Source organism: Phyllostomus discolor, chromosome 3, assembly GCF_004126475.2.
Source record: "Phyllostomus discolor isolate MPI-MPIP mPhyDis1 chromosome 3, mPhyDis1.pri.v3, whole genome shotgun sequence".
Lineage (NCBI taxonomy): Eukaryota > Metazoa > Chordata > Mammalia > Chiroptera > Phyllostomidae > Phyllostomus > Phyllostomus discolor.
Window position 1 is genome coordinate 153,021,688 of NC_040905.2, and position 25,109 is coordinate 153,046,796.

The following is a 25,109-nucleotide window of genomic DNA, read 5'->3' on the forward strand; positions in this document are numbered from 1 at the left end:
TAGAGAGTCTGGGCTGCTGGGGAGGAGAGTGGGGCTACAACTACCTCCCGATGTCCCCTAGTATGCTGTTGCTCATTAAGGAAAACAAACTAGAAAAAATTAACACCAAGTGCTGAGTGTTCACCATTTCCAGAGGTAAATCTTACACCTTAAGCGGATTTATACCATATAAAGTAGGTATGTGATTTACATCTTCTAAAATTCATTCTGTGGGAAAGGAATCCATTAAAATGTGAAGTTTTATCACCCTTGTTTGGTCAAATATTAGAACTTTGTACCATAAAGAAATCTATTATGTCCAGAAAGCTTTTTTACTCAAACTGCCAGGTGATTTTCGAATTTTTAAAAATTATGGTAATTTCAACAAAAAGCAAGATTGCCAAGTAAATTTTGCTTTTTCTAAATGTGTGTTTGTTTTTAATCTAGGCTGATTTAGCCCTCTTCAGGGATTTATTTCTTACAGAGTTTTTGAAGTTAAGCATAGCCGAAAACACACACACGCACACACAGCTTACATATTATTCTTTAATAGGATATCGAGAGCAAGGCTTACGTGAACCCATTCTAGCAAGATGGCTGTATGAACAATACCCTGCTGTGTAATGAACAGTTTTATTTGATTTGCACAGAAAATGTTTTGTTTAACATCTGTTCAATTAGTGTTTTCATTTCATTACTGAAGTTTGAGGACCAACAGGTTCATTTTCCTGTTGGATATTTGGAGAGGGATTTCCACGGCACAGGCCAGTTCCTTCTGTTTTGATAGCCCTCCTGATATAGTCAAGTAGATAAGGTCGATGGCCATGTGTTTTCCCCGTGTTTTAAGACCAGCATTCCTTGCACACAGCACTTCTCACACCTGTCCCGAGGCCAACAATTCCCTAGGTGGAAAAGCACCCTGCTTAGTGTGGGGCTTGCTCTTTTGAATAAGAAATACAGCAGTAAGAAAATGTCTCTGGTTTGAACCAGTTTACTGTCATTAAAGTGAGTAATGAGTTAGAAATGTGTGACGATTTAATTATAAATTGTAATTGAAAAGCAGTTGAAGTGGAAAAAAACAAAGCTAGACAGTAATTAGAAAAGGATTTAGCTCTTTTTAGTTTTAGTTAGTAAATTTATGGACAATTACGGTTGTCGCCTTTTATAAAAGGAAAACATATTATGAAACATAAAACAGATGTTTCTTTTAACAAAGCAGATTGTCTCTTTATTACCATGACTATTTGTCAATGATATGGGAAAGGTCTTTACTTTATTTCCTTCCTTGTTGTAAATTAAAAAGAGGAATCAATGATGGCTATGGGATCATTTGTATTAGTGGTATTGTCTTCTCCGAGAGGATTATGTCTGTAATTGTGGGAAGCGGTAACAAAGCACAGGCTAAACACCACAAACTCAATAGTGATGGCATGTGACTACCTCAAGGGAACAGTAAGTCCTCATTTAGCATCATTGATAAGTTCTGTGACTTTAAGTTAAACAACATATAGCAAACCAATTTTCCCATAGGCTAAATGATACAGGCCAGAGCTAAAGTCCTACTGCATCTGAAAGAAATGACAGCATTGGAGGACCTGCTATGGTTTTGGATCTCTGCCAGTTCAAAATGGGCAGAAGGAGGGGCATGGCATAGGTGGAAGAGAAAATACTCCTTTAAAAACAGGAATCCCCAAAATATAATAGTTAGCAATTTTCTTAATAGTTCTAAGTGAGGCAACCAGTTAACTATAATTTTATTTTAACAGACGCAATTGCCCTTAAATTGCTATTTGTCGTATCAACCATTTCTGATATTACATAAATAACAAAAACAGTCTCTCAAAGGTATACAGAAACTACTGTGAGCCAGCTCTTTCTCTGACGAACCAAAGTGGTGTCCAAAGTCAGTTCTTCATCTTTGGGTATAAAAATGCTATTTGGATAAGAAAGAAATCAAATGAGAAGAAAAAAATATGTACAGAACTGATACGGTGTGTTGGCAGGTGAGGGAATGCATACTTTTTCATGCATACACACAGGTAGGTCTCTCTTAGTCATTATAAACCCCTGGAGAGTGTGGGTAAATAACATTTTGATCAATGGAACCATATTTTAAATGCACTCTAGACTATAAAAATATAGTTATTTAGAGAGATAACCACTGCTTAATTTATCTGCTTCATCAATTTGGTCTGATTTTCATAATTTAGACATTCTCAAAACAAGACACAATGGTATAAGTGGGATGGTGTATGCACATTGGGGTGGGGATAGGTGGTGTTGGTTAAAACACACACCCATGTATACATAGAAAACAAAACAAAACAAAACAAAACAAGATGTTAACAGACCATAATTTCTCCAAGCAGTACTGCACGGCTGGGGAAATTAAATCTTGTACAAATTTTCTCACAGATATTTATCCATTTCTTTGTGTGAACTAGGTCTTTGACTGCCATTTCCTTCCCAATGAAGTGAAGTATGTTCACAACGGCTGCCCAATTCTTGATGAAGACACGGTGAAGCTTAGACTTTACAGGTAAGCTGCTCGGGAACATTGCTCATTCTGATTATTCTGTGTACTTCTTTTTCTGTGGATAGGTTTTGTCCTGGGGGAGTTACTAGATTCCAGACAAGAAAATAATCAGTAGAAACTGGAGACCTGAATGGGTGAGGCAAGGATTGTAGCCAATGTTCAATGATCTTTATTGTATCATCTTCCTTGGGGCTTTTTTTGTGGCAAATTATTAGTTCTACCCTATTTCCCTTTAGATTCTTGTATAGGTGTCTCTGGATCCAATCCTCCCCTTATAATGGGAAATGGAAATTATAAACTATAAATTCTTAATGAGAATTAGGAAGAAAATGTTGTTCCAAAATTCTGTAAAATTCTTCTTTTTGATGATCAGCTGCTTAGTTATAGAAAGTGCAGTATCACCAACTGATATTTTAAATGTATTACATAATTAAAACATTTAAAAGTTAATTATAAAGTTAAACATAGAGTGACCATATGACCTAGCAGTTCCACTCATATATCTATTATACACATACACACACACACACACACACGAGAAATAAAAATCTATGTTTATACAAAAATGTGTACACAGATGTTCATTGCACTATTATTCATAATAGCCAAAATGTTGAACAATCCAATTGATGAGTGCATAAACAAAATCTGATATATTCATACAGTGCAATATTACTCAGCCATAAAAAGGAATGAAGTACTGATACATGTTGTAGCAGAGATGCACCTTGAAGCCTTAATGCTGAATGAAAGAGGCCAAACACAAAAGGTTGCATACTGCATGATTTCGTGTATATGAGATGTCCATTAAGGCAAATCCATTGAGACAAGAAGTAGATGAGTGGTTGCCAGTGGCTGGGGGAAGGGAAAATGGGTACTGATTGCTAACGGGTGTAGATTTCTTTTGGGGATAATGAAAATGTTCTGGAATTAGAGAGCCATGGTGGTTGCATAATCTTGTGAATATACTAGAAATTACTGAGTTGTATAATTTAAGGAGGTAAACTTCACGGTTTATGAATTATATCTTAGTAAAAAGTTGATTTAAAACTTAAGCCCGTGGTTTTGGCATTGCTCACTTCATTTAAAAAACTTCTCAGTTGTTCAGTGTGGGTGGAGTAGACCTTTATATAGTTTTTTACTTGTTTTTATTGTTCTTATGAATATTTAGCTAAAATAACTGTGTGGATTTCCTCTAAACATTAGATGAATAAAAAATAGAGTTTGGTAGAAGACATTGGAACAGTGGCTCATTCTATAAACACTTAGGATTACCTACTATCGGTCAGGCCCTGTCCTGAATGTAGGAAATGCAAAGATGAGGATACATGGACTCTTGGTGCACATCGTCTAATGCAAAACAATGGGTAGATAATTGTGGTGCAGAACAAAAAGTGCTAAAAGAGAGACATGAACAACGTGCTGTGCTCAGAAAATGAAATGGCACTCGAGGATCCCTTAGGGAGCTATGCAAGCAGCGTATAGAGCTGTTTGATCTTTGTAAGACTTTAAAGTTAAAAAACAAATTCACTTCAGAGACTTTGCCTGGAAGGGCTGGCAAAGCGGATGAATCCTGGTTGCCTGCCTTTCTTCCTTGTGTTTCTAAGGGGTGGAGACGGTGGAGGGGCAGTCATGAGGGGTGGTTAGAGGAGATGTCATTCCTCTTAGTCTTGAGGACATTAAGAATAGGGTGTTCTAAGAAGCTGGAGGCAGAAAATCAGGGAGCATGCTTATTCCCCTCTTACCTCCTTTCCAGCCCTTTGTTTAGCTGATTGACCTCTCTATGTTCAGCTTCGTCATCTGTAAAATGGGATTAACAATGCCTACACAGGTTTTGTATGGAGATTGAATGAGATACTCTTTGTAAAGAGTTTAGCATATGCCTAAACCATAATAAATGCACACTGATTAGGAGCTGCACTATTGATGCACACCCATCACTCATTAATTTTCTCCCTGAAAATATCTTGATGGCATAGTCACTAAGGTAATGGAAGGAATGGAAGTAACAATTACTAAGTACCTTTACCTGCCAAGTGCTAAACTGGGCATCCAACCTGTGCTGTAAATAGCCACTTATGTGACATTTGTGAAGACCAAAAAGGCCTTGATGCTTCAGAAATGCCTCACACTTTCTTTCTTGAACTCAAACTCAACCCATAAATTACGCAAATTTGATACTTTTAAATTATGTATGTGCTAGAAGTGAGATTGAGCTCATAGCAACCATTAAATATCAGTATGTATAATGGGTTTGAGAGCAGGTATTTCATCTCATTGGAGATGAATGTGGCAGGAAAAGGAGGTGATGCCAAGATAAGGAGAAGAAAGAAAAAAAAACAGAGAAATTGGGAACAGAGTCTGAATAAAATCCAAACTCCATGCAATATACAAAATTTGTGAAGGCCGATCTTTAAGTTTCAGGTCAAATGCACAGGGTATCAGAAGTACTTGAACACTGAGAAGCAAGGACCTACAGCTAAGATTACTCTACCCAGCAAAGCTATCATTTAGAATCAGAGGACAGATAAAGGGCTTCCCAGATAAGAAAAAGCTAATTAATTCATCTCCACCAAACCAATATTACAAGAAATGTTAAAAGGTCTTCTTTAGAAGAAAAAGGAAAAAAAGATAAAAATATCAATATTAAAATGGCAATAAATATATGTCTGTCAACAACTGCTTTAATAGGAATGAATTAACATAAATGCTTCAATCAAAAGACATATGGTGGCTGAATGAATAACCAAACAAGACTCTTCCATATGCTTTCTACAAGAGGCTCACTTTAGATCGAAAGACACATAGAGACTGAAAGAATAGGGATGGAAAAAATATTTTGTGAAAATGGAAACAAACAAGCAAAAAGCTGGTGTAACAATACTTATATGAAACAAAATAGACTTTAAAATGAAGGCTATGTAATAAGAGACAAAGAAGTACCCAACAATTCCACTTCTAGGTACTCATCCAAAAAAACCCAAAACACTGAATCTAAAAGACATATACATTTATATGCTCATTTCAGCATTATTTACAATAGGCAAAATATGGAAGCAACTGAAGTGTCCATCAATAGATACATGGACAAAGAAGTGGTGCATATATACAAGGAGAATGAATAAAATCTTGTCATCTTCAATGACATGTATGAACCTGGCGGGTATTGTGCTGGGTGAAGGAAGTCAGACAGAGGAAGAGAAATGCCATATTATTTAACATTTGTATGTGGAATCTAAAAAAACAGAAAAAAACAAACAAGCAGGATAGAAACAGACTCAGAGATACAGAGAACTTTTCAAAGGTGGCCAGATGGGAGGGGCATTGGGAGGATGGCAAAATAGGTGAAGGGATTAAGAAGTACAGATTGGCAGTTACAGCATAGTCGCGGGGATGCCAAGTGCAGCTTAGGGAGTGCAGTCAGTGATATTGTAATGATTATGTATGGTGTCAGATGAGTACTAGAGTTTTCAGGGTGATAACTTAATAAGTTATATAATGTCTAATCACTATGTTGTACTCCTGAAACTAATATAATATTGAATGACAACTGCAATTGAACATAAAAATTTTATTTTGAAAAAAGGGGTGTTGGGGATGAAAAAAAAGTACCTGAGCACCAAAAAGTTTTGGCTTTGCTCTGTTCTCCCATAGGTTTACAGAGACAGACACCTTCACTGAAACCTTTATCCTGCGGGTCCACCTCCTGGAACCAGACTGTAACATCATCCGTATGAGTAAAAATGCACTGGAGGTGTCTGAATTCTATGGCCTGTCCCGAGCCATCGACAAGAACCTGCTTAGCTTTGATTACGACAGGACGGCTAGCCTGGAGTGCACAGTCAGGCTGGACCCCATGGGAACTCTGCTGCCAGCCCATGGGCAGGTGGTTGTGGTGGAGCCTCGGCCGGAAGAACCTCGTGGAGACCAGCCACACAGTTTTTACCCTGAGTCTCGTATGAACTGTTTTAATAATTATCTCTGTTACTAAAACTGATAAAATATCTATACGTGGTCATCTCCCACTATGACAAAGTTTTCCTTAGTATAATTTGTAGCTGGTGGACAACATGCAGGTTAGTGGTTAAGAGTATGGACTTGGGAATCATACAGATCTGGGTTTGAAAGCTGCTTCTGCTCTCTATTTCCTGGGTGATTTCAGGCAAGTTCCTTAAGCTCATGAGCCTCTATGAAATGGGCAAGGATAATAGCTGCTCCATGGGGCTGTGTAAGGATGGAGTAAATGAGCACGAAGTGCTGCACACAGGCCTGGTCATAGAAAATGCTCAGGAATTGTCAGCTGTTATTATCAATAGCAGCAGTGGCAATGGTACTAAGAGTAGTTGGTGTATTTATATTATGAGCAGGTTTAAGGTAGAGCTGGTAGGCAGCAGCCATGGTTTTTAAATCAGGAAGCGTTAATAGATAATTTTCTTTCTGTTATTTATTTAATTAATATATATGTGGGTGATTCCTATATGACTAATAGTGTCCTAGGCATTATGGGAAGACCAAGAAATATAAAGGATAATCATAGTCATAATAATTTTTTGAATCTGCACAGCAGTTTAGAGCTAAACACATGCTTTACACATTAAGGCATCTCATCAATCTTCTGCTTAAGAAGTAGCATATCCATTTTGTACTTGAGGGAAATTTTTAGAACATCACTCAGAAAATAAGTGGCCTATGTGTGTTATATACAAATAGAAGCAAAAATGCGTGAAGACTGTTGGAGAGGTGATTATGATTTCCAGGAGAACAGAGCAGGTTGGTTAAGTTCAAAGAATATTTAAGGGAAAGTTTAGTAAAAGACTTTAAGTGGACCTGGAAAGGTATGCAGGACTCCACGAGACAAGCGCAACAGAGAGGAATTTCAGTGAGTAGATCAGTCTTGGAGAGAGAGAGATTGCACGGCGGGGCCTTGGAAGTGGATGCTGTAAAGAAAGGGCGGCTGCCGCTGGACTGTGCAGGGCCTCCAGTGAGCCACCAGCCTATTGGTCAGACCTTCAAGTACTACAGAGTGCATTTTATTATTTTTTTCTCTCAGTGGAACTTTTGGTGGGCAAAAAATAAATAAAATAAAAGGATCTTGTGAGACAGTTGGTCAACTATTTATTTTAGTAAATGGCAGGCTTTTAGAATAATGACTTAGTAAATGATTGGAATATACATGTAAGTATTCTTGGGTCAGTGAAAAGGAGTAAGTATCCACAGGATAGAAAATTAGCTTTTAAATTTTATAATTGTTATGTTCAAGTGACTATCTTAATTCAATGCCGTACCTTCTAGAACTGGGAACAGAGCTCAAGTGTCCAGGTGGAAGCTGTCCCCTGGGACTGAGGAAAATAGGAAGCCTCCAAGTGAGCTGTGAGGAGTTCCTGCTGATGGGGCTTCGGTATCAACATAAGGATCCTCCTTCTCCCAACATTGATTATATATCCATCCAACTGGAGCTCACAGACAGCAGGAGTAAGATCATATACAAGGTAGAGTTTGGGGTTATGCATCTGTGTCCTCAACTGATCTACAGAAAGAGGGCCAGTTCCATGGGGGTGTTCATGTTGGTTCCCATGTCAGGGGGAGCTCTGGGCATTGTAGATGGAACTGCCCAGTGGCTCATTAGAACTGCAGGCTTGTTTATTCTGCTGATAAGTACTTAGAACAGTAGCTTCTGGAAATGATGTCAGTAGAAGTATATAGCTGGGGTGACTCTGAACCAGCTAAACAGCTTGGCTCTCTTCTGTGTCTGGATTGAGGCCAGTTACATGCTTCCCCCCTTCCTCCTTCCCCTTCCATATTCTTCAGCTTGTCATTTGACCGTCTTTAACATCTTCTCTTTGATGCCTTACTCCCCTCTTCTTTATTAGAGAACACCACTTATCACCTGTTAGAGGACATTTGGGTCCACATACCAACTCTGTGAGGCCACAGGAGGCTTTTATTGTTATAGCAGATCATATCCTTTTCACTCTTCCAGACTTTGAGATGGAAGACTGGGTCATGAAGGAGACAGAACCCCAGAGGTCTCATCTATCTTCCAATTTCTTCTAAATTCTCCTGCCCTTTCCTCCTCTTGATCTGCTTGCATTGAAATGATGACACAAAGTGGAATCAATTTATCTGAAATATTTAACATGCTACTCTGTTGATACATGTGCTCTATAATTTATTTATTTGGGTAGCTGAGGAGGCTATGTACCAGCTGGGGGAGCTTGGAGTTTGTGCTGATGTACAATGATCCAAGATAACACTTGTGAAAGACCTCCATGTCTCACAGTATGACCTCACTCTAGGATTTCTCCTAAGAGACACAAACATCAAACATTATTATCCTCAAGGAATTGATAGGACATGAAAGAATAAGGAAATGATAAAATACAATCACAAACTTTTAGAATTGAGATTTGGAGAAAACTTTGAGGTAGTCTGGTTAGATTATTAGGCAAGTCACTTGGAAAACATTTAAGGGACAGATTTGAGCCTAACATTTGTTAAGATCATGATGCTGGGCACAGATTGTCTGGGTTCAAATGTCTGTTTAACTACCTGTGTGACTTTGAACTTTATGCCTTCTTTCTTTAATCTTAAAATGAGGATAACAGTGCCTACTTCTTAGAGTAACTGAGATATAATAATTATAAAGAACTTGGCACAAAGCCTAACACATAGTAAACACTACTCATGTTTTGCTAGTTAAAAAGCCACTCAGTACAAAAATCTGATCATCATCAAGATTTGGAAATAACTGGTTTAGCCCCTCTTAGTTTGTAGTGGTGGCCAAAGGAATTGCATACGTTTCTTCTACATACATGGCTAAGCCAAGACTAAACTCTAGGTCTACTCACTGCTCCTAGGTGTCTTCTGTTTGTTTTGATGTGAAACTCCTTTGACTTTAAGGCTTTCTTAGCTCCATACAAAAAAATAAAGCCTTTTTTTCTTGATTGATTTTTCTTCTTTTTCCTTTCTATACTGAATTAAGGTTTCATGTATATTTTCATATCAGTTTTACTGAGAGTTGACCCCTTTAAATGATCTTCTTGTTTTATTTAGAATTAGCCCATTCCATAGTCAATTGGCATGCCATAAAACAGATTCTCTTGTGAATATAAAAGTAATATGCTCACTGCAGAGAATATTTTTTAAAAATCACAGTAGGCAAAGTAAGAAGAAATAAAATTACCTATATTTCTACCATTTTTAAACATATACACATAGTGGGGAGACATGTACACCAAAGTTAATTTTCTATTATGGAGTTGATTTATACTATATTTAAAAATTTGTATTTAAAAAATTACTTTTACACTCATCAAGTCACTAAATGATTTCACCCATAGTTTCTTATAGATTTTTAAAGGTTTTCTTGTTTATATTTGCCTTAAAAATATCCTTACCTGAGGACATGCTTATTGACTTTACAATAGAAAAAGGGGAATGGAGAGATAGAAGGAGAGAAACAATGAAGTGAGAGAGAAACATCAAGAAACATCGATTGGTAACACATGCTCTCTCCAGGGACCAACCCTCAACCCAGGTGTGTGCCCTGACCAGGAATTGAACCAGCAACTTTTTGGTTTATGGGATGACACTCCAACCAACTAAGCCATACCAGCCAGGGCTATATTTGCTTTTTAATCCACCTGTAATACATTTTATTATATTTTGAAACACAAGAACAGTTTTTTCCAAGTAGCCAACATTTCAACAGCATTTGTTGAATAAATACCTTGTTTCCCTTGATTTTTGATGATTCTTCTATTGTATAGGAAGATATTATGTATACTATTTCAAGGCTTGCTCCTTTGTTCCTTAGATTTGCCTGTTTATTGCTCTGTCAATATTGTATTATTCTAAATATAATGGGTTTATAGGGTTTATAATACACCTGAATATTTTATAGGTGAGTTCTTCTCCATCACTCCTCTACAAAATGTTCTTATTCATTCACACCTATTCTTCATTCCAGATAAATAATTAAATCATTTATGTTAGCTAAAAAATAAACCCTCAATATTTTTATCAAGCTTCAATTAAAACTACCAATTATTTTGGGAAAAATTGGAACATTAGAACATTTACCACATTGAATCTTCTCATCCAGGAATGAGGTGTCTTACTTCAACTTGCCAAATGTTCTTTGATATATTTCTTTAAAGTTTGCAGTTTTCTTCATGTAAGTCAAGCACACTTATTAAGTCCAGTCCTAGGCAGTTTAAACTTGTGAAATTATTGTGAATAGACTCTTTTCCCTCCATTATGTATTCTCATCAGTTACTGATGATAAGTAGGAAAGCTTTTTTTTTTTTTTTTTTTTTTGGTGTAATTTTCTTCTCTCTAATTCTTTCTTGAATTCAATTATTCTAAGAACAATTCAATTCTTTGGGCATTTAAAGACCATAATTATATCTTTGACTAATTATGATAATTTTATATTTCCTTTTTCAGTACTTATTCAGTACTTGTTATTTCTGGTCTCTTCTCTATTGGGTTGGCCAGTATAATATTAAATATATTGATGCTTATAAGAAGCCTTGTATGTCATATTAGCTGCTCACACTGTTTTTAATGTTTCTTGTCTTGATTTCATCTTTGTTTGAAATTGAAATGGTCACTTCTACTTTTTTTTCTTACGTGGTAACTTTTCATCATTCTTTTTCTTCTAATCTTTGTGTATAATTTTGTTTTAAGTTTCTCATGCAAGGCACATATAACTGGATATTTAATTTTAGAATATTTGTCTTTATAAGGAAATATAATCTATATTTTTATAATAATAGATATATAGAGTTTTTTTTAATTTTGTTTTCTGGTTTGCTTATTAAAACATTTTCTTATAGTATAGGCTAAATTTTCTTTGGCTTTTTCTGTACTTATTTGAAAGGCCTTTATCCCACTTTATGTTTTACTAGGATTATATTCTAAATCCAAAAAATTCTTTAATCTATATTTTTAATATTTGAAGTAAAAAAAAAACAAGGTCTCTTGTGTCCGTCCAATAGATGATGAGGATTGATCCTGTTTACCCTTTTCCCTGGCAATTACCCACCTCCCAAGCTTTGTGTATATCATCTTCAATTTGAGTTCTAGCATGTGATTGTTATTTCTGACATCTACTTAAGTAAGCTCTTTTGACATTTGTATTCATTTTCTTTTTTTAATTTTATTTTAATCATTGTTCGAAGTACAGTTTTCTCCCTTTTGCTCCCATTCATTTTCTTAACATGTGTAAAGTAACATTTATTTAGTCTTAGCTCTAGATTTAATTGGTCTTATTGTTCAGCACCAGTCCTTTTATATCACGATTTCCCCATTCTTGACTTTTCAAACTATGACTCTTCAAATAGTGGTGTTTTTATTTTACAGTTTAAATGTATGCTGTTTATTGTATGTCAATTATACAACAATAAAGCTGGGGTTTTAAAAATCTTTTTAAATGTTTAAATATTAATTTATTTTTACTGTATTTTTCCATTACCATTTATCCAGCTTTTACCCTCTTCCACCTTCACTCACACCCATTTCCCCCCTCCCCTCCCACAGTTACCACATAGTTTTTTAAAATGGCATGTGAAGAATAGATACTCTAAACCCTGGGATGCCTCAGCATATCATTCATTGGTCTTCATAAACCAGGCATGGGTCAGGGGGCACTGATTGTCCTCTTCTCTGTTTCTCCCTTGTACTTCTCCCCTCTTTAGAGCATCGCTGGCTAGTTTCTGAACTTCCAGGCTTTGGGACAGGAAGTTTGGGGGGAATGTAGAGAGAGAAGTCTTATTTATTTTATCAGACATCATGCAATACATCTTCATGCTCTCTGAGTTTGGCAGATGTTTTAAGCTGCTTCTTTGTCTCTGAGACAATTTCAGGGTTTCTCAGGAGACACCCCATTGCAGAGGTCTCTTACCCATAGATCTCTTGTCTTAGGAGGATGCATTTCTGGTCTAAGTGGTCACTTGTAGTTTTTCCAGCAGTATCTAGGATATAATTTCCACTTTCAGCTTCTTGCTATTGGGATTCTTTGGCCTTTCAAGGACGCACACTAGAAGTGAAGGTCCAGGATGACCCCAGACCAACCCTCTGTCCCACTTGGCTTAAATCTGGAAGCGTTGCTGTATTCCTGCCTCACACAAGGGCTATAGGCTGATCACAGCACAGCTACCGTTTTTCTTCTGCCTTTGACCACTTAGCTTCCTCAGGTCTGAGCCCTGCATCAGCCCTTTGTGTGTTTCGCCTGTGAAATATACATTTTAAGGCTGGTCTCAAGGAAACTTCCCTTCTGATACCTGAGACCAGGGATGTAGGGTTGCCATGACCTTCCTCTCTGTGTGCTGTTGGATGTCAGTGGAGTGACTCAGTACAACACAGCACCCCTCTCTCTAAAAAATCTCTCTCTTACCGCTCTTAATACTTTCATGTTCTTAGAGTGGGCAAGAGGATTTGTAAACTCTGTCTGTACTGTGTATCTCACATTAACTTTGAAATCCGATCTCTCTCTCATTGGAACTTCAGTTGAGTCAGAGCCAAGAATTCTATTTTTAACATTCTGTTATATACAGACTATAATTCATTGTCTGGTAGCCAGTGTTCAGCAGTATTAAACCAATGTGACTTGGGTAATCAAGGCTGGTTATCTCAACAGTGGGAAACATCAAATCCTGTGATAACTGGCATCTCCTGCTGTGAGGGTTCTTCCTGCTTGTAGTACTTGCTGTGACCTCCGATCCCATGATCCTCACAGCCCTCTCATTTGAGGAAGGTGTATGTATTTCTAGCCTGACTGTTCACTGGCAATTCCTGTTACCTGCTTCTCACTTAGAGACCCAGCGTTTTAACAAACTAGAAAGCTGGTAACCATTTTTCAGTTGTATGAGGATTGAGTTATAAAAACATTTTCTTTCATTTTGCCTCTGCCTGTGTTAAAGCTACATGACAGGAAGTGGGCACGGGAGGAGATTGGTGATGTGTGCCAGTTACTGCTAAGTGCTTTACTTTGCTATCTTGTTTAATCCTCACTTAATCCTTGGGAATCTAGTATTCCCATTTTATAGATGGGAAAAATGAGATTTGAGAGTGAAATGACTTGTTTAAAATTACACAGATCATAAGTGCTGGAGATGGAATAAAGCCCAGTTTGTTCTGATGCCAAAATTGGTGCCAGTTCTCAACGCTGGGTGCATTTTAGAGTCACCAAACAGCTTTAAAAATACCAATTTTCTGGTCCCCTCCTCAGAACAATTAAATTAGAACCTCTGGAGATGGAGCCTGGGCATCAGAATGTGTTAAAAGCTCCCAGATGATTCCGATGTGCAGCCAGATCTCAGATCACTGCTGTGGTTGTATGTTAAATATGGTATGGTCAACCCTGTGTGTGCTCGCTGTATCCATATTGTTTTCCCCTTCGTATTTTATTTCTCCTTCAAAAGTCAGAGAGTGCGTGGTTGCCTGTCCATATCAGAGCTGGCATTCCCAATCAGATTCCAAGGGCTGCATTCATGGCCATGTTTATTCTGGAAGTGGACCAGTTCATCCTGACCTCGCTGACTACATCAGTTCTGGACTGTGAAGAGGACGAGACCCCCAAACCCTTGCTGGTGTTTAATGTCACTAAAGCCCCGCTCCAGGGCTATGTGACTCACCTGTGGGATCACACCAGACCAGTCTCCTCATTCACCTGGAAAGATCTCAGTGACATGCAGATTGCCTATCAGCCACCAAACAGCAGCCATTCTGAAAGGAGACATTATGAGGTAAGAAGGAAGAGAGACCAAACTTCTATGCTGTTTGGTATTCACAGAGTTAGTTAAGAAACCATTTCCCTTAGCTTTCAGTTTAGTTTGAATATTCATTGCCTCTGAAGGGAATCAATCATTGTAAATCAGGGTGCAAACTCAAATGCCCAAGAGGAGCCAGGCTGGTGTGGCAAGTAAGCAAAATAAGCAGGCCGTTTTGGAGGGTCACTGGGGGGAGCTGAAGAAAGAGCCCGGGCCTTTTGCAGCAGCTGCAACTGTGCTCCAGCTGACACAGATGTACCTATCTCTCTTACGTGTCAAGAAAAGTTGGAAATTTATAATTTCTTTGTAAAAAATGTTTCTGTTTTTAAATATAGGAAACATATTAAAGATTTTAAACTATATTGTGCTAGCTACGCAATATTTCTAAAGGCCACATTTGGCCCAGGGATCACCCGTTTGAGAACTCTGCTGCCTTCAACAGCCTGCCTGTGTCAGATTACATAGGCCATTGAAGTTAGGGGTTTTGTTTATAATTTTTTATTAGTATTTTTTATTCTCTTTTGTTTACAAAAGTGTTTTACTGGGATCTTGCATTTTAATTAATAACACTGAGTTAGGATAGCAGATTCCATGGTCTCAAAGGATAACTGATTTCACTGTCAAACACTCTCCATCAGGAAAGTCCTCTTTCCATTTAATCTAAATCTTTTCTGCTGTCACTCCAGGCTCTTCCCTCTTGTTTTGTATTCAATGGGAGTAGAGAACAGCTGGTTACAGCCTTGTACATAATAACCCTTCGCATACTTAAAGACCTACCAGCAAGCTGAAATTTAAATGAGCAGATTGATACAGACTTGAGTTCAGGTTTATTAATGGAAATGAGTGTCCCTGGGGTTACCAAATTGCCCTCCATCTAATTTAGGCACTTGCAGCCTTTAGTCTCAAGGGCAGACAAAAGACTTCAGACTACAGGGGCTGTGTAGTGTCCTTTGCTTTTATTTTCTTCATTTCATAATAGTAAGTGGCAGCTTTTGTTTTCCCATCCTGGCCTCTCATTCCTTCGATATTCTGAAGTGATTTCTCCTTAGTTGTCTGGATTTACCTGCAGCTCACACATACAGCACTGCTACCCTGCTGCTTCCTGTGTGTATTTGCTGGCATTGTATGATGTAATCTCAATGTGGAATTTGTTCAAGTGTGTGACATTTTTGTCATAAGGCAACCCAATTTTCTCAGTGGAGATTATGCACTTGTCACATTTTGTGGGCAGGAAGCCCTGGACCTCTACAGATCTTTGTTCCCTCAGCCACCTGGGTGGGACTTCCGAGAGCAGAGCCACGGCCAGTGCTCCTGAAGCCAGCTGTCCCTTCTCTGGGCTGTAATACTGAGGCAGGCTGCTCTTTTGGTCACTTTTACCTCTTTGGGAAATTCAAACTGATTTAATTAGGAATTACATATATTTGAGAAGAAAGTTCCTTAGTGAGTACATAACATATGATTTCATATGGTTCAACCTAATATTTATATTACATCTGCATGAATACATCTCCTACCTCGGTATAGTTTCCTATTTAGTCTGTTACTTTGGTACTCTTGAATCTGTTTCTTTTGTTATGTCATATTTGCTGATATGCTGCTATTTGATAATTGCTCTCATCCTCTCAAATGGACCATACATTCTTCACAAGTAGGCAGTGGTGTGCTCCCATTTCTGTATTACACCTCATTTTTCTCTGTCAGCACCTCCTGATAATACATACATGTCGTATAACAAGGCTCAAAACTTATCATATGGCTCCACTTAGTAGTTATGGATTTCACAGGAGCAAATAAAATCTGGATATTTTGAAATATGACTACACTGGATCGGGTCCCCTAACAGCAGCACCAGTGACATTTTCTTTGAGAATTCTTTGTTGTGGGCGCTGTTCTGTGCATGGCAGGATGTCAGTGGCATCCCTGGTCTCTCTCCATTAGAGGCCAGCAGCACCCCCTCCACATGCACACCCATATGTGAGACCAGAGATGTCTCTAGACACTCCCAAATGTTAAAAATGACAAAATTTGTCCCACATGACAAAATCACCCCAGTAGAGAACTACTCTGGGCCCTCTGCCTTCGAGAGAGGCTCGATTGGTCTGATGCTGGATGGACAGTCTCCTGAGCATATGCAGGGACATGTTTCCAGCATATTTCTTATTTTAGGTTAAGAATTCTTTTGTGGAGAAGAAAATTTAAAAATACTGATGAACTAAGGAACAAGATTTAGAGCCCGAAAAAGGGAGATCAGGTTGTCAAAAACGAGATCAGGCGGCAGCAGAAACCTGAATCCATCCAGCCTCTTCCTGCGGCGTATAACCCAGAAGTAATGGTATTTTATACTCTAGCATCTCAGTGTGTGGTTCACATGCAACTGTTTGTTTACAGATGGAGTTGGAGGTTTACGACTTCTTCTTTGAAAGGAGCGCACCAGTTACCGTCCACATCTCCGTCAGAACATCAGACACAAATGCCCCAAGAGTGTCCTGGAACATAGGTACAGCCCAGCATAGGGTGTCAGGCATCAGAGCCCTGGGGGAAGACAAGAAAATATGTGGGTCAAGAAAGAAAAGTTTTAACACCATTTTGCACATGAGGCAACTGAAACCCAGACTGGGTAGGGCATCAGATAATTGGTTTGGTTTTGGCTTTCCTACTGGTAGGGTGAGAAATTTAAGCCCAGGACTCCTGAGTCCTGAGGTTAAGTTCTTTCCTGTGCAAGAGATGAGCTAGAAGGACAACTTTCACCTGAACAAGGCAAAAAAGTGACTGTGTGTGATATTGAGTTATAGTTGGACCGAGAGAGAGAAAAGGTCTCCAACTCACACTGTTCACAGGGATCAAAGGAAGGCGTGCACCGGTGCTCTCTACATTGTCTTATTTCTAAGTGTGGGTCGTATGGAAATCACAATATATAAATGAGAGCTTCAAGTGCCTTATTTGCTTTAAAAGAAAGCTTTGCTCTGCCTCTCATTTCTAATTGAACTTACAATGCAATGTATATGTTTAGGTCAGATATAAATGTGGAATCTAAATGAAGATTGTTTTCTTTTCCACTGATCCCATCAATAGTATTTCAAACATATAAGGAGAGGTCGTAGGTTCTGTTAAGAGGATAATATGTGTCTGACTTAAATCCTCAGGTGGCAGCTTAAATTAGTTGCCTCCTGTGTTTGTGTATGTTTCTGTGTATGTATAAATAATATATGTGCTTGCATGTGGGTATATGCATGCACATGCATGTGTTTGCATGTGTTGAGTTTCAGTAGATGGAGAACATTGGTTGAGCAGCCTTGATTTATAATTCTGGCTCTATGTCTCATCTACCTCTGTTAGAAGGATAATGAAAGAAAAGAAGGAATTGGTAACCTATAGTTTAGTAATCATCACATATCAAGTGGCTTATTGCTTGAGTGTAGAGATTTAATAGTCTATATGTGCATGTGTTATCTGTGAAACCCAGGCTTGTTAAGAGAGCTTTCCAAATCTGTTTTTTGTTATTTTGCACATCAGGCTCCATTTTACAATACGTTTGTACTTATTATGAAGTAATACTATGTTTATCATTGAAAACTTGGCAAGTACAATAAATAGAATAAGTAGTAAAAAGAGAGTAAATAGTAATGAATGGCTAAGAAAAAATGAATAAGGTGGGTCAGGGGAGAGAGTTGAGGGGAAATGGAGACAACTGTACTTGAACAATAAAAAAAGAAAAAAATAAATGAAATAGTAATGAATGAATAAAATCATTACTTCATGAAGACATAGCCACTGTTAATATTTTGCTGTGTATACTTCTAGTTTCCTCGCTTGTTCTTTTCCTGTGTCCTTTGTAGTACCTTGTCCTATGCCATACTGTGCACTTTTGGCTTCTGAACCATCATTACTAGTCAGATTCTTTACATGTACTCCTCTTCCCCTCATGTTTTCCCTCCCCTCTTCTTTCCTTCTCGTAAATATGCTCTATGTCTTAGCCCAGGTTCCCTAGAAATTGTCACTGAAGCAGGTTGTAAGCATTAACCCTACACTGAAAACAAGAGTAAGGGGGGAAGGGAAGTCCAGGTGGTATAAGTGAACTGGTCCCAGGTTTACAAAAATATAAAGCTGCTGGTGACTTTGTAGTGCTGATGTCTCCAGAAAGAGATGGACTCACTGTGTGTGGGAAGAGGCAGAGCTGGGTGGGGAAAGGGTGAACAATCTGTCAACTCCTTCCCATCTCCTGTCTCTTCTTGGTCATTTTGCCTCACTGGAGGTTAACTTCCACATGCCCAGGTTATGTTACCTGGCCCCTCTTAGCAGCTGCCGTACAAACTCCTGGAGTCCCGTGGTGTAGGACCTGTTCATGGTCATACAAAGGCCATGTCTAAACCTGGCCCTCACTGCAGAAGGAAATAAGGTGCCCAGTCAAGTCAGAAGACACAACAATGGCATTCAGGGTTTTACAATTGGGAGGAGTGTGGGAACCCTCCCTGGAGAGCAGGGAAACTGGGCAGATTTGAGGGAAACCATTAAATGGGCCCATCAGTACACTGTCTTCAAATTTTATCAACTTGTTTTGTAAAGAGTTCTGCTTCCTTTCGAGATTCTCTATAATCTGTTGGCTTGTGGCCCTACTGGGCAATGGCAGTGGTTAATGGTGCTCCCTGCCTTTCCCCCAGGTGTTTAATCTGGAATCTGTATTCTTGTTCTGAGCAGCACTTATTTTCTCTGCTCAAACTTCCTCCAGTGTGCTGGGTCAAAGGAGCAGGTTTTATTTAATTCTTTTAGTTGCAAAAGTCTCTTCCTTATTAAGGCCTAAACTAAAAAACAGTCCTCTTTGTAAAGTATCAGACACTTCACATCTAACACCATTAAACACTCCTTGCACAGTAGCTCTGTGTTTGCATATTTAACCATTTTATATTCTCTGTCCTGTGGGCTACTTATGAACTCAAACTACAGTTGACCCTTGAATAACATGGGGGTTGGGGGAGTTGACCCTCCATGAAGTTGAAATCTGTGTAGAACATATGACTCCCAGAAGTTATGCTGATCTATTCATAGCCTGCTAGAAGCCTTACTAATACCATAAAGTTGATTAACACATATTTTATATGTTATACATATATTATATATACTGTATTCTTACAATAAAGTAGACTAGAGAAAAGAAAATATTAGTAAGAAAACTATGAGGATAAAATACATTTACAGTATTTACTTTAAAAAAATCTCTGTACAAGTGAACCTGCACAGTTCACACCCCTGTTGCTCAAGGGCCAACAGTATATGTAAAAGCACTTCTGATTTCTTTGCCCACAGAACATCTGGAGGTAGCCTTTGAAAAACTCCTTGAGGACATTTTTTGCACTAGAGCCACTGAGAGCATAACATCTGTTCTTTCCCTTGGTATTTATTTTCTGGCACCATCGTGTCTCAAAAGGATATATCACCAGGAGCCAATTGTCAGTTGGAGTTAATAGTACTAAAAGTGAAAATATTACTAGAAATAAAAGCTAAATTCCAGGTTTTTTAAAATACACTTTTCAGCTAGTTTTGTGAGTTAAAATTCATTCATTTTGTCTTAATATATGCTTTCTGGTATGCCATAGACCATTTTGGTTTTGTCTTGTAGGTCTGAACCTCCTCGAGGGGCAGTCTCGGGCCATCACCTGGGAGCAGTTTCAGATTGTCGACAATGATGACATAGGTGCTGTGCAGCTGGTCACCGTGGATGGCCTGCAGCACGGACGGCTCACAGTAAGAGGTGCACCACCAGCCTTTGAACCCTAGAAAGCAGGAACCCAAGAACTTGCTCCCATTTCTAAAGGAATTGTCATATTCCCCAAATCTAGAGATTTTGGAATCATTGGGATTTAGGTTAGGGTGCTCAGATGAATGGATGACCATTTAGGAGTGATGCCTTATGGTTGGCTAATTAATTGATTATCTTATTCCAGTTAGAAAACAAAATATTTTTCTCATTTCTTTGTTTCAGAGAAATATATTGGAAAACAGAAGAATATGCTTCTTAAAATACATTGGTAATCATTATGTTATTATGATATTAGTAGCAGTTGCCATAGTTTAAAAGAAATTAATTTATAATTAAAATGATAAAAATGGTGGTTAAGGTTAATGGGCCTAATAAAAATTATAACCATACTTCATGATGCAATGAACTCAGGGGATTTGCTTTGATTATACTCTCACTTTGTCAAATTATAAAGCAGAAAGAGAGCTCTTATTTATCATCATTTGTGATAAGGGAATTCTGAAATCAAAAATAAAATGATAAATTTTCTTGTCTAATCCCAGGACAGTATGTGGTCAGCTGATACCTGGGTCTGTCAGTTAGGGTGGATGTTCAGCTGCATGTAAGGGAGACTCAATTACAGAGGCTTAAAACTTCATTATTTCCTCATGTGACAAGTTGTCCAGATGTAGGATTCCATATCCACGATGCCAAAAATCTCTTTTCTGCTCTGTCAGCAATCACAAGATGGTGCCTACATGTCTAGGCTTTGGGTCTGCATTTGAGGAAGGAAGAAAGAATGAAAAAAGTTATGCCATCTAAGTTTGCTTTCTTTAACAACTTGTCCCAGGAGTCTGATACAGTGCCATTCACTTATATCTCCTGCCCACTCACATCCTACCCATATGTGTGTGATGGAGCCTGGGGACATGAATTTTAAGAAATGGTCACATGCCATTACAAATAGAACTAGGTTTCTGGTAGTGAGGAAGAAGCAGAAAGTGGCTAATGGGCAAGGAGCTTGTGTCCATTATTCTATTGTTTAATCATTATTTCAGTGAGGTCTTTATATATAGTATATGGAGAGTAATGAGGCAGTTGCCATTAAGAATTATAATAGTTTAGTTCAGACAAAAGTGAAGCAATGTTTATTAATATTATAAAATGAAGTATAGAGCAGTAACCCATAAGCCGATGTTCTGGGCTCAGAGGAAATAGAAAATAGTACTAATATTTATTAAGTATTTACTTTGTGACAGATATGGTACAAAATATTCTACACACTTTATCTTATACAACTTTATAAAGTGAGGTACTATCATCATTCCCACTTCACATATGGGGAGCCTGAGACTTAGAGAAATTAGCTTGTCTAATGTCATCTACCTAGAAAGCAGTGGAACTGGGATTTTAACCCAGGCCATTTGGTACCAGAGCTGTAGCTCTTGGCCAATAAGCCAATGATTCTCAAATTTTAGCATGCATTACACTCTCTTGGAGGGCTTGATAAACACATATTGCTGGGCTCCACATCCAGAATTTCTGATTCAGTAGGTGTAGGGTAGGGCCTGAGAACTTGCATTTCTAACTTCCCAGATGGGGCTGATGCTGCTGGTTCTAGATCATATCTCTAAGAAGTGTTGTCATGTAGGATAATAACAATGAGTTAAAGAACAATCACATAACATTTATTGTAAGATTACTATTATTTAAGTTCTCTCATCTATACTAGGGAATATGAGGTAGGCATTACTCCTGTTTTATAGAAATGAATTTCAAATAAATCAAATACCTTGCTCAATCTACACAACTAACAAGTGTTACAACCAATGTCCAAAAGCAGGTTTGTGGAGGCTCAGAGCCCACTGAACAATCTGTGGTTTTTCCAAGAGAGGAAAGTATTAGCTGTACCATTTTCTTCCATGCCCTCTTGCCTAGTGCTGCTTTCACTGCAAGGGCTGCCTCCGTACTGCGCCACCTACCTCCTTCAGTCAGTGCTGCCTCTGCTCTCTCCTTCAGGGGGGAAAGGATTTCTCTTCACCGTGGCTGACCTGCAGGCTGGAGTTGTTCGTTATCATCACGATGACAGCGACTCCACCAAAGACTTTGTGGTCTTCAGGATCTTCGATGGTCATCACAGCATCCGCCATAAGTTTCCCATTAACATTTTGCCCAAAGATGACAGTCCCCCGTTCCTCATAAATAATGTTGTTATTGAACTGGAGGAGGGACAGACCATACTGATTCAGGGTTCCATGCTGAGAGCTTCCGACATGGACTCCAGTGATGACTACATCTTCTTTAATATCACGAAACCTCCTCAGGCTGGAGAGATCATGAAGAAGCCAGGGCCAGGACTCATAGGTAAGCTCTGGGCAATTAAGATAATTTGTGTCAAAATTTGTGTGAAGGTGGACAACTGTTTATGAGAGGGGATAATATTACTCTCATTTTATAGATGGGAAGCCTAAGACTTAGAGAATTTAAGTTGATCTATGCAAGGATGGGCATTACACTTGGAAAAATTAAGTCTGCCAAGCATGGTGATAGAACAAATAAGTTTGAAGAGAGGTATTTGGCCTATTCTAGATGATTGATAATGTAATTGCATAAATAGCATTTCATATTTTGTTAGAATAATTTCATAACTACTTATGGTAGTCAGAAGCAACAAAATAGGGATCAATTAGTGTTTCTCAAGACAATGTTTCCTAAAAATATTTTTCTAATGCTAATTTCTGTACATATTTTAAGACAGTTCTAGCAACTTTAATTTTTTTTGCTTTATAATTTAGAAGCTTTGATAAAAGCTTTTAATGAAGGTTCCTTGTACACACACAACATGCTAGGCAGAGAAAATTTGGAAATGAGTCCACTATGTTTATACCCAAACACTTGCAGATGGTTACAAACATATTTGATGTTTTGTGGACCCAATAGGCTATCCTGTCCCTGGCTTCCTTCAGAGGGATCTGTTCAATGGCATCATTTACTATCGTCACTTTGGGGGAGAAATCTTTGAAGATTCTTTTGCACTTGTCCTTTGGGACAGCCATGAACCTCCAAACCTCTCAGCACCACAGGTAAGAGGCCATCTCTGAACACTTTCCCAAAGTCTTGTCCACAGATAGGTGTTCTGGGAGAAGTTGCAGAAACTACTTGAAAATAGGTCTTATGGTTCAAAGATTGAGTAGCAATGAGGTAAGCAAAATCAAGTCAGTTTGCTTACAACATTGCTTCTCTACCATTTACTTTTCTAACAAGTTCCATACACTTCTGTGTGTGGTGTTTGCCAGGTTTTTAACCATTGGACATTTTTATACAGAACACCTCACAAAATTGCTGTCCTCATAGCACTCAAGAAAATACTGACACTATAGTAGTAAAAATATAGGCTCTAGAGTTAGGCTGCCTGTGATTTTCTCCTGTTCTTGACACAACAAGCTGATTGATCTGTGCCTCAGTTTGTCCATCTGTAAAATAGGGAATAGTACAACTCCTTATGGAATGATTGTGAGAGTAAGTGAGGTAATACATAGAAGGTACTGAGAACTTTCTGGAACATGGTAAGTACTCAATAAATAAATTAGTTCTTACTTATTGTTGCTTTTGAAGAACTAAGAGTTTTACTACCATTTAAAGAGATCATTTAAACATATAGAATACAGAAATAATTTGAAAGAGACATTCTCATATAAAAATTACAGAAAATTGAGTTAGGGTAGGGTCTGGACAACTATAAAAGAGTAGAGTCTTTGTGAGGAGAGAGTAGTTAGTGGTAGGAGTGAAAAAAGAGAGCTGAAAATAAGCAATCACGTACTGTAGAGTTATTTTTGCTAGGCATTTTATACCGATTACCTTGGAAGGTAGAATGTATAGGGATCTCAGCAAATCTTGAATCAGCTCTAGAATAACTACTTACAGCATGTGTTGCTATTGGTTATATAATGTCTTCTCATCCCACAGTCAGTCACATTAACCAATGCATAGATGACTGAGCTATTCATCTGCTTGCTAAGATAAAGGTTTAAGAGGTGATCAGAAGAATGATGTCAGAGAGTCCAGAAATTGAAGGAAGTAGATGGTCCTTGTTAAGAGGAATTGGAGAATGAGTGAGGAAATTCTCAACTCAACTGCTTATTGAATAACAAATCAATTCCTTTACAAATAACAGCTCCTTCTTTCCATTAATATATTATACACCATTTCTAGATTTCACTTTTGTTTGAGACCTTAGTTGATTTGGTAATCCCAAATGACAACTATCAATAGGATTTATTTTGAAATCACCTGTTGTATCTATTCAAGCTAAGCTTTGTTTCTGATTAGAATACCATATCACTTTTAGCAGACTATGTACCTTTTCAAGAATAGAAAACTTGAGACTTCTTTTTCCTCTTCTTCTATTATATATTTTTACAGCTTGTTTTCTTATATATATCATATTTAAGTTCAAATCTAGATGGTAGATCCCTCCATAATGAGGACGATAAATTTTCGGTAATGAAAACTTTATTGAGATAAAATTATTTATAAATCTTGGCAAATAAGTCAGACTAACTATTGTAGCTCCAGTTATAAGGTTATTTCTTCTGATGGATGGGCTTCTATAGAAGGAGTCATAATTACATTTTTCTCTGCTTTCAACTTATTAATCTAGGTTGAGCGGCAGAGAAGCAGGGAGGGGGGAGAGGAAGAATACAAATCTATAAATTTGCTCTGTATTTATGTATGGCCCTCTGTTTGGCTCCTAAATACTCTCCAGCTCAGCCTTGTGTACTCACCTCTGTACCTGACATCTCTACATGTATATCTCACCAGCATTTCAAAATCTCCATGTCCACAGGCATTTAGTATATAATTTCCCGCAAACTTGCACAAACCACTGTAACTAGACTCTTTGAAGTCATCCCTAAACCCTTTTCTCTCTAATGTCTGAATAACCAAGTAGTCAGAAAGTCTTACTAAATCTAACAGGTAAATCTCTCATCTGTCTATACTTACCCCCCTTATTGTCATTGCTTTAGTTTCAACCTTCATCTTTTGGGGGCTAGAATATCCTCAGAATCCTTCACACAGTATCTTG

General features: G+C 38.1%; 1 protein-coding gene across 10 annotated transcripts in view; it reads left to right on the forward strand.

The window, feature by feature from the left end:
* FREM1 (FRAS1 related extracellular matrix 1) overlaps nucleotides 1-25,109 on the forward strand; it is a 165,033-nt gene that overhangs the window by 34,780 nt on the left and 105,144 nt on the right. For 8 of the 10 annotated variants that reach the window (XM_036021575.1, XM_036021579.1, XM_036021578.1 and 5 more), the window contains exons 3-10: nucleotides 2,424-2,518; nucleotides 6,170-6,471; nucleotides 7,808-8,004; nucleotides 13,942-14,265; nucleotides 16,678-16,786; nucleotides 19,904-20,035; nucleotides 22,043-22,387; nucleotides 22,964-23,106. In XM_036021575.1, coding sequence (XP_035877468.1) covers nucleotides 2,424-2,518; nucleotides 6,170-6,471; nucleotides 7,808-8,004; nucleotides 13,942-14,265; nucleotides 16,678-16,786; nucleotides 19,904-20,035; nucleotides 22,043-22,387; nucleotides 22,964-23,106 — 1,647 coding nt within the window. Of the gene's footprint in view, nucleotides 1-2,423; nucleotides 2,519-6,169; nucleotides 6,472-7,807; nucleotides 8,005-13,941; nucleotides 14,266-16,677; nucleotides 16,787-19,903; nucleotides 20,036-22,042; nucleotides 22,388-22,963; nucleotides 23,107-25,109 lie in introns of those variants that run through there. The other 2 variants (XM_036021583.1, XM_036021577.1) reach the window with 2 other exon arrangements.